The sequence below is a fragment of the Emydura macquarii genome, unplaced genomic scaffold (assembly GCF_026122565.2).
Source record: "Emydura macquarii macquarii isolate MOO-44397 ecotype Brisbane River unplaced genomic scaffold, CSIRO-AGI_Emac_v2 contig_3287, whole genome shotgun sequence".
Classification (NCBI taxonomy): domain Eukaryota; kingdom Metazoa; phylum Chordata; order Testudines; family Chelidae; genus Emydura; species Emydura macquarii.
The window spans coordinates 2,215,017-2,227,328 of NW_027133424.1; the positions used below are offsets into that span (position 1 = coordinate 2,215,017).

At 45.2% G+C, this 12,312-nt stretch overlaps 1 protein-coding gene across 7 annotated transcripts in view; it reads right to left on the reverse strand.

Annotated features, from left to right (window-relative positions):
- The window catches only part of RALGPS2 (Ral GEF with PH domain and SH3 binding motif 2), a 304,700-nt gene that overhangs the window by 146,698 nt on the left and 145,690 nt on the right, over nucleotides 1–12,312 (reverse strand). For all 7 annotated transcript variants that reach the window (XM_067532587.1, XM_067532591.1, XM_067532590.1 and 4 more), the window contains one exon: nucleotides 7,298–7,390. In XM_067532587.1, coding sequence (XP_067388688.1) covers nucleotides 7,298–7,390 — 93 coding nt within the window. The remainder of the gene's footprint in view (nucleotides 1–7,297; nucleotides 7,391–12,312) is intronic.

Below are 12,312 nucleotides of genomic sequence, written 5' to 3' on the forward strand. Positions count from 1 at the left end.
ATGAATCCACTATTTTGTCCAGGAACTGGAATAATTGCAATTGCTTTGCCTTTACCTATTTCTCATTTTGAGGTGTGTTTGTATAAATTGAGCAGCTTAATCTGCCATTTTCAAGTGGGAGTGCAACAGATTTATTTCATCCCCTACAGTTTCATTCAGGAAGAGATGTCCGGAGTCATAAGATTCAAAATGTTCCAAGGGGGAGTGGGAAATTTCAGCCTCTTCAGCTGAAGATTTTGGGGATCACATGTATTGCATGGCCTACTCCACAGATGACAATACTGGGCTGGCTCTTTTATTTTTAGAAGTCTTTCCTTCCTTTCCCTTTATATATTGAGAATTAGAGGAAAAATGTTACTTCCAAAAGAACTTATGCAAAGTGGACTTCAAGAGAGATATCTGAAGAGGTCTGCAGCATGCACATCCAGGGGTTACTATGCAACCTAAATTTGCAAAGGCTCATTTAGGATGAAGGAGTGCATGGCTGAGCTCACCTCAGGGAAGTCTGAAATGTAAAAACACTTTCCCAGAGATGGGAGAAAGAACGGTTACTTGCCTCGTAATTGTTGTTCTTCGAGATGTGTTGTTCATGTCCATTCAGAATTAGGTGTGTGCGCACCGCATGTACTGGTGCCGTAAAATTTGTCCCCTAGAGATATCCGTAGGGCCAGCTCTAGCGCCCTCTGCAGTGGCGCGAGTATGCGCTTGTATATAGGGCGCTGCCAGCCCCCCTCCCTCTCAGTTCCTTCTCACTGGAACTTCGACAGAGGGGAAAGAGGGAGGGTTGTGGAATGGACATGAATAACACATCTTGAAGAACAATAGTTATGAGGTAAGTATCCGTTCTTTCTTCCTCGAGCGCTTGCTCATATCCATTCAGAATTAGGTGACTTACCTGCAGTGCCTCCAGAGGTGGGCAGGAGTTCATAGACATGATGACTGCAGTACCGCTCTGCCAAACCCAGCGTCATCTCACACTTCTTTCATGATGGCATAGTGGGACGTAAATTTATGTATCGAGGACCATGTTGCAGCTCTACATATATCCTGAATGGGTACACACGTCAGGAAGGCCACTGAAGATGCCTGCGCCCTTCACCCTAGTGGGTGGACAGGGAAGCCAGGGGCATGACCTCCACCTGCTCGTCGCAGGTCCGAATACAGGCCATAATCCAGGATGAGATCCGCTGGGACGACGACACCAGACATCCCTTCATCCGGTCAGCGATTGCAACCAAGAGCTGCATGGAACGGCAAAGGGGTCTGGTCCTGTCAATGTTGAAAGCCAATGCTCTCCTCACATCGAGAGAGTAAAGATGCCTCTCCCCATTGGATTTGGGAGGCTTTGGATAAAATACTGGCAGGAATATGTCCTGGTTCACATAGAAGTGGGAAACCACCTTCAGCAGGAAAGCTGGGTGAGGATGAAGCTGTACCTTTGTCCTTAAAGAAAACCGTGTATGGTGGCTCTGAGGTCAGGGCTTTTAACTCAGAAACCCTCTGTGCCAAGGTGATTGCCACCAGGAATGCCACCTTCCAGGACAGATGCATGAGGAAACAAGAAGACAACAGAGGTAGTGCTGTAAGCCTTGAGAGGACAAGTTTTAGATCCCACTGAGAGACTGGGTCCTGTATTGGAGGAAAAAGTCTTTCCAGGCATTGAGGAACCTGGACGCCATTTCATAGGAGAAAACCAACCTGCCTTGGTCAGAGGGTGAAAAGCCGAATCACCACAAGGTGCACCTTTAATAGAGGCGAAGGCCAGGCCCTCCTGCTTCAGATGAAGCAGATAATCCAGGATCACCTGAATAGGGGATTCAGTTGGCGAGATGTTTTGACTCGTCGCCCAGCAGGTGAAGCGCTTCCATTTGGCTAAATAAGATGTTCTTGTAGAAAACTTTCCGCTTTCCATTAGGATCCTCTGGACTTGGGCCAAGCAGTGGCACTTGTCCCTGCTCAACCACAGAGCATCCATGCCATCAGATGCAGAGTGGCCAGATCCAGGTGGAGCGACCGACCCTGGTCTTGAGAGAGAAGGTCCAGCCTCATTAGGAGCGACCATGGTCGGGCCACTGAGAGCTCTGACAGTATCCCAAACTAAAGCTGTCTGAGCCATGCTGGGTCTATTACGATGACCCATGCTCCATCCCTCTTGATCTTCACAAGGACTCTGTATGACAGGTAGCGGGCGAAAGTGTACAGGAGACCCCTTGTCCAGGACAGGAGAAAGGCGTCTGATAGGAAGGCGTCCTCTGCCCCCAAGAGGGAGCAGTATCGGATGCACTTCTTGTTTTCTCTGGTAGCAAAAGAGGTCTAACTTGGGGAGTTCTCCACCTCTGGAAAATGCTGTCGGCTACCTCCTGGAGGTACCCTGGAGAGACCACTTGTGGTGAGAGCAAAAGGACCTGCTCAGATGATCCGCCAGCGTATTTTTCAAACCTGGTAGATGGACTGCCTCCAGATGGATGTTGTGGCTCATGCAGAACTCCCACAGACATAAGGCCTCGTCACATAGGGCTGAAGACCTGACTCCACCTTGCCTGTTGATGTAATACATGGTTGCTGTGTTGTCCGTCAGGACCCTTATCGCTTTGTTGGAAAGGTATGGAAGGAATACCTTGCAGGCCAGGTGAATCGGCCTGAGCTCTCTGACATTGATGCGGAGAGATGACTCTTCCCTGAATCAGAGACCCTGAGTTCTTAGGGCATGGAGGTGGGCACCCCAGCCCATGTCCAAAGCGTCTGATACCAATGAGAGAGTCGGTTTGGAAGCCACAAACGGTACATGCCGGGGTTCCAACCACCAAGACAGGGACGTAAATACATGAGAGGGGATTGTGAGTACTCTGTCCAAGGAGTGTCTGGGTGGGGCGTACATTGTGGCAAGCCATAAATGGAGTGGCCGAAATCGCATCCAGATGTGCCGGACCATGTACATACATGCTGCCATATGCCCCAGGAGACTGAGACACACTCTTGCTGTGGTGACAGGGTAGGCTGATAGTCGGAATATGAGCCCTGACAATGCCAAGAATCTCTTTGGGCAAGAGTGCCTTGGCTTGAGTAGAGTCTAGGACTGCCCCTACGAACTCTATCCTTTAAACTGGTGTTAATATCAATTTTTGCTTGTTTAGCAACCAGCAGGTGTCTCTCATGATCCTGATACTGCATAAGGCCTGCCCCCATGAACAACCCCGGATCAGCCAGTGGTCCATGTAAGGAAAAACCTGCACTCCTCTGTGCCTGAGGTGGGCCGCCACTACCGCCATGCATTTGGTGGATGTGTGCAGTGCAGTGGAGAGGCCAAATGGTAGAACCACAAACTGGTAGTATTGGGCATCCACAGTAAACCACAGGAATCTCCTGTGGCCTGGGAAGATTGCAATATGAAAATAGGCGTCCTTTAAATCGAGAGCAGCATACCAATCACCCAGATCCAGGGACGGGATGATAGCTGCCAGGGTGATCATATGAAATTTTAGATTCTTGAGGAATTTGTTCAAAGCCTGTAGGTCTAGAATGGGCCACAGTCCCCCTTTGGCTTTGGGGATCAGGAAGTAGCAGGAGTAGAAGCCCTTCCCTCTCAATCCCTGCGCCCACACCGAGCAGGGCCTGCACCTCCTGAATGAGGAGTTGCTCATGAGAGGGGTCCCTGAAGTGTGACTGGGAGGGAGGGTGGCAAGGCGGGAACAAAAGAAACTGGAGGGTATAGCCAAAGGCCACGGTGTTTAGACCCAATGGTCCCTTTATGGCTCTCCAAGCGGGAAGGAAAGATGCTAGATGGGAAGAAAATAAAATTGGGAATTTGGATCCTGAATGCAGTATGGTAGGTCACTCTCGGGCAAACCTTCAAAAGCCTCTCTTTCCCCCTAAGGAGTGGTGGTTCGGTCCTGCTCTCAAGGTCGAGGCCAGCGAATTGTCCTGGCAGTGCTTATAGCTCTTGTGCCTCCTCCTGTAGGCTCCGTCCGGGGCTGACCCCTGAATCGCTGCTGGTGAGAGGTCCTGAAGTGCCTCCTGAACGAAGATGGGGTGTAGAGGCCAACGGTCTCAAAGTGGCCCTGGAGTCTTTAAGCCCATGCAGCCTGTTATCAGTCTGGTCCACGAAGAGGGCAGAACCCTCAAACAGGAGGTCCTGGATGGATTGCAGGACTTCCGCTGAAAGCCCAGATGACTGGAACCAGGACACTTTCCTCATTGACACTGCGGAGGCCACTGCCTGTGCCACAGAGTCCACTGTATCCGATGCTGCCTGCAGGGAGGCTCTGGCCATTCATTTCCCTTCCTCCAGGACTGCCTTGAATTCCTGTTTGGAGGACTGTGGGAGGGAGTCGGCGAACTTCTCCAGCGACTGCCAGATATTAAATGGCAGCATCCTATAAGCGCCTGCTGATTTGACACAATCAGCTGTAGACTCACTTTTGAGTTCACCTTGCGACCAAATAAATCTAACCTCTTGGCCTCCTTATTTTTGGGTGTTGAATTCATTTGTCCCTGCCTGTCATGATCGTTAGTTGCAGACACAACTAGTGGACCCAGGGATGAGTGCATGTATAGGTATTCAAACCCCCTGGCGGGCACACAATATTTTTTCTCTGGCCAATTAGACATGAGGGCAGGGAAGCCGGGATCTGCCACAGTGCCATAGCAAACTTCAGCACCCTATCGTGCACCGGAAGAGCCACTCTGGAAGGAGCTGCAGATGCCAGGACTCCAAAGAATTCATCCATTTGCTCAGAAAGTTCCTCTATTCATCATCGCTGCCTGAGGGAACACCCATGGATTCCAAAATTGCCGGGGACCTGGCCATTATCCTTACAGTCACCCTGCCATCTGTGGCGGCATAGGGAACCCAGAGGGCTGTTTGGGGGCTTGTCCTTTTGGAGGGATGACTAGTTCTTCTCCTCAGTCCGAGGAGCTGAGTATTGGCAACCATGTGGGCGCCAATGCCACGTGTTTCACCACACTGCTTCTTAAGCGTCCGGACTCTGGAGACGAGGAGCAGTGCTGAGAACCTGAGCGCTGCTCATGTCTAAAACTCAACTTGTCTTTGCATTTCTTTTAGGGGTTTTCGCGGTGCCGGGGCTCCAGAGATTCTCTGCGGGGCTTGCGAGGCAGTGCCAGGGGCTTGGCGAACACCAGAGATTGACACCGGAGTTCTTCGGTCTAGTATCAATGATCTGGTGACCAGCACCTGGAGACTGAAGACTCAACCCCGACCTGTGCTAATGCAGTACCGGGGAGCGATGCCAGGACTCTGGCGACCGCTGCGAAGCCAGCGGGGAAGGAAGGGGCTGTCGTGGAACCAGCTTCGGTTTTCCCTTCGATTGGCTCCCAGTCTGGGCATGTGAACTTTGGTGCCCTGTTCTACCCTCCTGCGGTGTAGGTGGCACCAGCAAGGCCAACAGGTCCATCATTGCCTGGAACGTCTCAGGTGTAGAAGGAACTAGTAAGCAGCTTGGGTCCCTGCCACTCCCCGGAGTTGGCAGTGGCACCTGAGTCGGGCTTGACGCATTCCCGGAGGTGTTCTCGGGGCCAAATAGGCTTTCCCCATGGTGCCCGAGCTCTTCTTAGCCAACTTAGGCTCTTCCTTGGCATGCACCTTTCTCTTTCTCAGTGCCGGTGACGTCGATCAGTGCCGTGTGGGTACTTCGTACCAAGTCCGACCATGGCTCCGACACCGGTCTGAGAGCTGATTCCACAAGAAGGGCCTTGAGCCTAATGGCTCAGTCCTTTTTGGTCCAGGGTTGAAACCCCTTACAGATCTTACACTTCTCACAAAGATGAGCTTCCCCCAGGCATTTCAAACAGCTCTGGTGCGTGTCACTCAAAGGCATAGGCTTCTTGCATGAGACGCAGGGTTTAAAACCCAGGAACCAGGGCATGCCGCTAACCAGCCACTAACTACTAACAAACTCTAAAACAGTAACTACATACACTATATAAAACAAAGAACCCGAGGAATACTGTAGTTTGCAGGAGCAAGGGAGTGCTCCAGCACCATCACGGGCAGTAAGAAGGAACCAAGAGGAAGAGGGGCCAGCAGCACCCTATACATGAACGCATATGCACGCCACTGCAGAGGGCGCTAGAGCCGGCCTTACTGATATCACTAGGGGGAAAATTTCCAGCATCAGTGCATGCAGTGCACACACACCTAATTCTGAATGGACATGAGCAAGCACTCAAAGAAGAAGAATCAGTTCATGAGAATCAGAGAAATTTTTTAAAAACTGTATTACCTGAGATTTTAATGGTCGGAGAGCTGGCTTTAAATTTAGCATCCCCTGATAGAGTGGTGAGACATACCCTTTGATATGAATAGTGATCCTAGCAGAAAGTGCAAAATGAAATAGCAACAGACCTGTGGGTTAACCAGGTAAAACTGGGGGATTTGAAGGGAGGGAATTAAAATAAATGGGGGGTTTGGGGCTCTCTCCCAGAATACCTTGAAATGTCCTGAATTTTAAACTATTTTAAGTCATTCTGAAACAAAAAAAAAATTATTTTATATAAGGACCTGCATGGTATTTACTTGGAATTCTGAACTAGCCTAACTTGCCTGAGGTAAATTATATTCAGTTAAGTACTGAAGGGTATGCTGCCCTACAGAGTCATCAACAGTGTGTGTTTACTGAAAAATCCTATCCTTCACAATTCCTTCTGGCTTGCAAGAATACAGCAACTCTAGTAGCATGTGAGAAAGTTCTGTCCACCAACATGCCCTCTCCGAGAACTGTCAGCCCTCCTTTTAAAAGTCAATTCATGTGGATGCCTTACACACTGGAGTATTTCAATTGCTGAGTAAACCTTACCATGTTTGAATATGTTGCACGGGATGAAGCTCATCTGTATGGCTATACTGGCATACAATTTATGGTAAAAATCAGACAGTATTTTTCTTGGCTTTGCAGTAGCAATTAGCAAAAGCCATTCCCAAAATTTTGCTTACCAATGAAACTGGTACACAAAGATCATTTTACTCTCTATTTTAGCCAAATATAGGTGGCAGAGGAGAAAAAATTGCCAAACAAAAAACTACTCTTTCAAACTTGGATATTTCCATTTTAGCATTTTAATATCCAAGTTTGAAAGAGTAGTTTTTTGTTTGGCAATTTCAGGAGGAGAATGGCCACAAAGGACTAGAAACACACTGTACATAGTACAATTGGATTCAAAAGTATCTTTAATAATCATTAGATCTCTGAAGCAAGCTACAAAAGATTATAATGAATCTATTTCTATTTTTCAAGGAGGAATTTAAAAAAACAACACACACAGCCCTATTGAGCTTACTTACCGCCCATGTTTTAGTCAGCCTGAAGATGGGGGCACTTTGCAATCCTGACACCACTGCCATAAGAGCATGCAAGTTATTCAGCTCATAAAGTTTCTGTGGATGAAAACACATACAACTGAAAAAATACTCCAACTGCAGTAAAGTGATGGAGGTACAACAATTAAAAATACTGATCAAACCTTCTAAGATTAAAAAAACAAACCATATTGTATAACAGTGTGAAAATGGTATCTTAATTAAATCTTTACAGTGTATAACTGTTGAATGCTTGGATGACTGTAGCTATTATCTTTAGAGGACTGAGTTTCATGGAAACTTCATTCTTTGTTATTCTGCACAGATGATCACCATATGTGAACGTCTCTCACTACACACTTTAACAGATTCCCTATTTATGGGGAAATGAATAGTTAAGATTTTTTTTAAATCCCCATCCTTTCATTTTTAACTCAAAACGCAAAGCCATACCAAAATGATTTTTTACAAGCACATACAACAGATCTCACTATGACTAGGGAATAGATTTTTTTTTTTTTTTTTTTAGTCTTTATGGCCCTTAGATTTTTTTTTTTTTAATTTTATTTTTAGTTCTCTGCTTCTATTAAACTCAGATTGCATGAACGTCCTATGCCACCGTATACATTCTAACACCATCCTATATATTTCCATGAATGGTAAACATCCTAGCAAATTTACTGTCTTCCCTACATTGTGAAACTATTGAATTCAAATCCTGTAGAGTTGAAACATTATTAGAAATACTTCACATCTTTTGTGCTCTAAGCCCTTATCTACATGGTGAAGCGCAGAATAAGCTGAAGTGTGAATTTAAAGTGCAATAGCTATTCTGTACTAGCTACCCATGTGTCCTATTCCAAACTAACGGGCTGGGCTACACTACAGAGGTGGAGGTGTAGATACTGAAATGCTCTTCCCACCATGTAACTCCCTAGTTATGCTCACATAATAAAACCGCCTCAACAAGAGGTGTAGGGCTTATGTCGGTGTAGTTAGGACAATGCAATATCAGTGTAGACAATGTGTTCCTTACATCAGCTGTGGAGCAGTGAAATTGACAAGGCAGCTGGAGCCCACATGCCCCCCCCTCTGGGAGCAGGGCGAGAAGCCCCAAGCAGCTGTGGGGCGAGAAGCCCTGAGTGGCTTCTCCTGGCTCCCAGCGGAGAACGGGAAGGGGAAAAGCCCTGGGCAGCTTTCCCTGGGGGAGCGGAGAAGCCCCGGGCAACTTCCCAAGGCTCCTGGCAGGGAACAAGGAGTGGGGAGAGAGGGGCAGCTGGGCTCCCAGCAGGGATCTGCCAGCGGAGCTGAGAGACCAGCCTCTCAGCTCCCCATACTGACCCTCTTAAGTTGGTAGAAGTGCGCCTGATAGAACACACACCACCGGCCCAAGAAGGATAGTGTGGACATCAGTCACTGCAGTAATTCATGCAGTGGCTGTAAGTCGACCTGTAAGGAAACAAAAATGATGAGGGGGCTGGAGCACAAGACTTATGAGGAGAGGCTGAGGGAATTAGGCTTGTTTAGTCTGCAAAAAAGAAGAATGAGGGGGGATTTGATAGCAGCCTTTATCTACCTGAAAGGGGGTTCCAGGAGGATGGAGCTAGGCTGTTCTCAATGGTAGTAGATGACAGAACAAGAAGCAATGGTCTCAAGTTGCAGTGGGGGAGGTCTAGGTTGGATATTAGGAAAAAGTTTTTCACTAGGAGAGTGGTGAAGCACTGGAATGAGTTACCTAGGGGGAGGTGGAATCTCCATCTTTAGAGGTTTTTAAGCTGCGGCTTGACAAAGCCCTGGCTGGGATGATTTAGCTGAGGTTAGTCCTGCTTTGAGCAGGGGGTTGGACTAGATGACCTCCTAAGGTCCCTTCCAACTCTATGATTCTTCTATGACCTAACATAGATCGATTTATCTTTGTAGAACAGACAACTTCTAACAGCGCCTTTGAGCCTTTTCCAAAAATGGATTATGTTAAATTGCACAAAGGCTTTGTGTGGAATAAAAGTGTTCACATGAGGAACTAATGAGGAATGGCTATTCTGTAATACCTATTCCCCACAAAGGCAAACTGTCAGAAATACTTCACATCTTTTGGTCTCAATGTCAAAAGGACAATTTCATTTTCAATACTTAGGGCTTGTCTACATGGGGACACTCAGAAAAATTAATCTGAATTAATTAAAGATGTGACTTTAAAGTGGAATAGGGCTTTAAGCCCCTACTTGGATAATCTTATTCAGAATGCAAGTGGCCTTAATTCAGTTTCTCTCAATTCAGGCCATGTCTATACTGATGGCGGCAAATTCGCCGCCGCCAGATCGATATTTCTGGATCGATTGAGAGGTCATTATAGACCAGCTCAATCGATCAGAAGTCGACTGAGTAAATCCACCCCCTCAAGAAGCATAGCGCTGCGTCGATGGGAACAGCGCACTGTAGACAGCACGCAGAAGGGAAGCACAGCAGTCAACGTGAGTTACGCAAACTACTCTGCGTAGTTTGCGTAAATCCCGTCGACTGCCACCGAATCGCGAGGTAAGTGTAGACCAGCCCTCTGTGAATTAAACTAAACCAAATTAAGGCCACTTTAATTCTGAGTTAGAACATCCACATGGGGGCTTAATTCTGTTTAACTAATTCACTTTAAATTGACACCTTTAGTTAATTTGGATTATTTTTTGAGATTCCTGTGTGGACAAACCATTCATTTTTATCATCCCACAATGCTTGCATTTAAAAAAATTCTTAGGACAATATGGTTCCTAACCTCATAAAGGTGCACAGGGCAAGGAAGAAGCAAGAAGGAACAGAGGGACTCCCCACACCTTGTGCTCCATGCAGGGAGCCCCATCCTTACCATCAGGCATTATGAGAGTACTTGCCTCTGCTACGAGGATGGGGCAAGACCCTTTGCTGCCCACCTTGTATGCCAGCCAGCAAGCTGGCCAGGTGCAAAGGAAAGTAGATGCTATATCATCTGCTCACTCTAGAGCTCTGTAAGACTACATAACTACTTTAGGGACAACTGTAGCTCCTGCTGTGGTGGTGCTCTTCCACACTGATTCAATACATGGCAGTTCCTTAAAGTCATTAAAGCGCATTTAAAGCAAAACAACTAAAAGCTTTTCAATATTATACTGAATATTCAATGATGTGACTCAAATTAAATTCACATTTATGCAAACGAAAGTATGATTTATATAGTATGTGATTAGCTGAAGTTTATGTAAGTTTGTTTTATTAAAGATTCCTGATTTTCCCATTAATGTTATGTATTCCTAGCACTATTCCATAAAGAAAAAAATCAAAAATTGCACATATAATGTTAATTAAGTTTTTATTAAGAACAAATAATTTTTAAACCAAAAATAAAAAAATATATATGCAACTAAAGTATTTGTCTGCTGCAAACTAGGGAATTTAAAACATGAGTCACTAAGTAGAATCCATCTGGATGAGACACTTCAGATACCAAAGTGATTTCCATTGTATATAATGAAAACCCTTCTCCCACCATTGAGATACAGCTCTCTCTTGGGTAAAACTCAATAATTGATAGTCCATACAAGCACTATGCAAACAGCGTGTTAAATTCCTTCTAATTTCAATTAGATCTTGTATTATTCTCTCTATGTAAGGTAAGTAGAAAGTAATAGTGAATACTGATATTTGGCTAGCATTATCATCCCTACTCTTAATAAACGTGGCCAGCGCAAACATGCCTACTCTTGCAAAAACTTCCACAGGTGTTCAGTCACCACAACTGTTTCTTTAAAATCGTAACTTTGTCTCATTCCAAAAGATAAATACCTTCAATAGTACTCTGTACCAATATTCAGCAGCATGCTGAAGCATTGGTTAAGTACTGACTGATAGGGGAGAGTGCCATCTGTTGAAATATTGTTTCTTGCAGTACTCTAAGCTTATTTTAGAGGACTCCCATACAAATATCAATCAAGCCGGATTCTTCTTAGCTAATGAGATCATAGCCAAAAGTAGTATGGATTCTAGAAAAACACAGCTACATAAGAAATATAATCCTTTATCCATAAGAGGTGTGATCTAAAAGACACACTACACGGCAAAACAGCCATTTTGGTAATTGTTTGCAGAGTTGTTATAGCTTTGTTGGTCCCAGGATATTAGAGACATAAGATGGGTGAAGTAATAGCTTTTATTGGACCAACTTCTGTTGGTGAAAGAGACAAACTTTTGAGCTATACAAAGTTCTTAAGGTCTGGGAAAGCTACTAAATGTCACAGCTAAATATAAAGTATGATAGATTCAACAAGAAAAATTTGGAAAAAAAACATAGCAGATGATCAGAATCTCACATACATTAAAGAAAGCTGTAATGAAAGGATGCTGCTGTGCTAGCTGTCAATATTCCTGTGGTGGCAAAAGCCCCAAATAAAACTTCTATATTACAATGAACAAGTCTTATTCTGCTCTGAAGTGCCAGGAGACCTGGTTTATGTGGATTAGAGTCAAAACTTTCATTTAAATTTTCCTATGAAATTATTGATTCCAGAGGTTATAATGAAGACATAACAGGATAAAATTTATGTAAATATTGATAGTTCCAATTTGGGATTGGGAGGTTTGGTATTTGGATCTTCTGGAATTAATTTTGATAAACTTTCAAGACTGGGATTTTTAAAGGAGCCTAAAGGTGCCCAGTCCCTACTGAAATTCAAGTAGGAACTAGGCGCTTAGCTCCCTTAGGCTCCTTTGAAAATTCTAGCCTCAATTCTTCAGGACCTATTGATCCCAAAAGATTCATGTCAACAGTACTTGAGTTTAAAGCACCTGAGATTATGACACTTTTCCAATTCCACACATAGCCTATTCTGAAGAGGTTCATCAGATCCTGGTAGAGATTTCTAAAGCTTGTAACAAGATAAAGCTACTTTCTGCAATGGAAAAAAGTTGTAGCTCCTGTGTCAGCCAAAATCCTTGTTATATGGATGTGACACTGTACCTCCAAGCAACATCCTGTA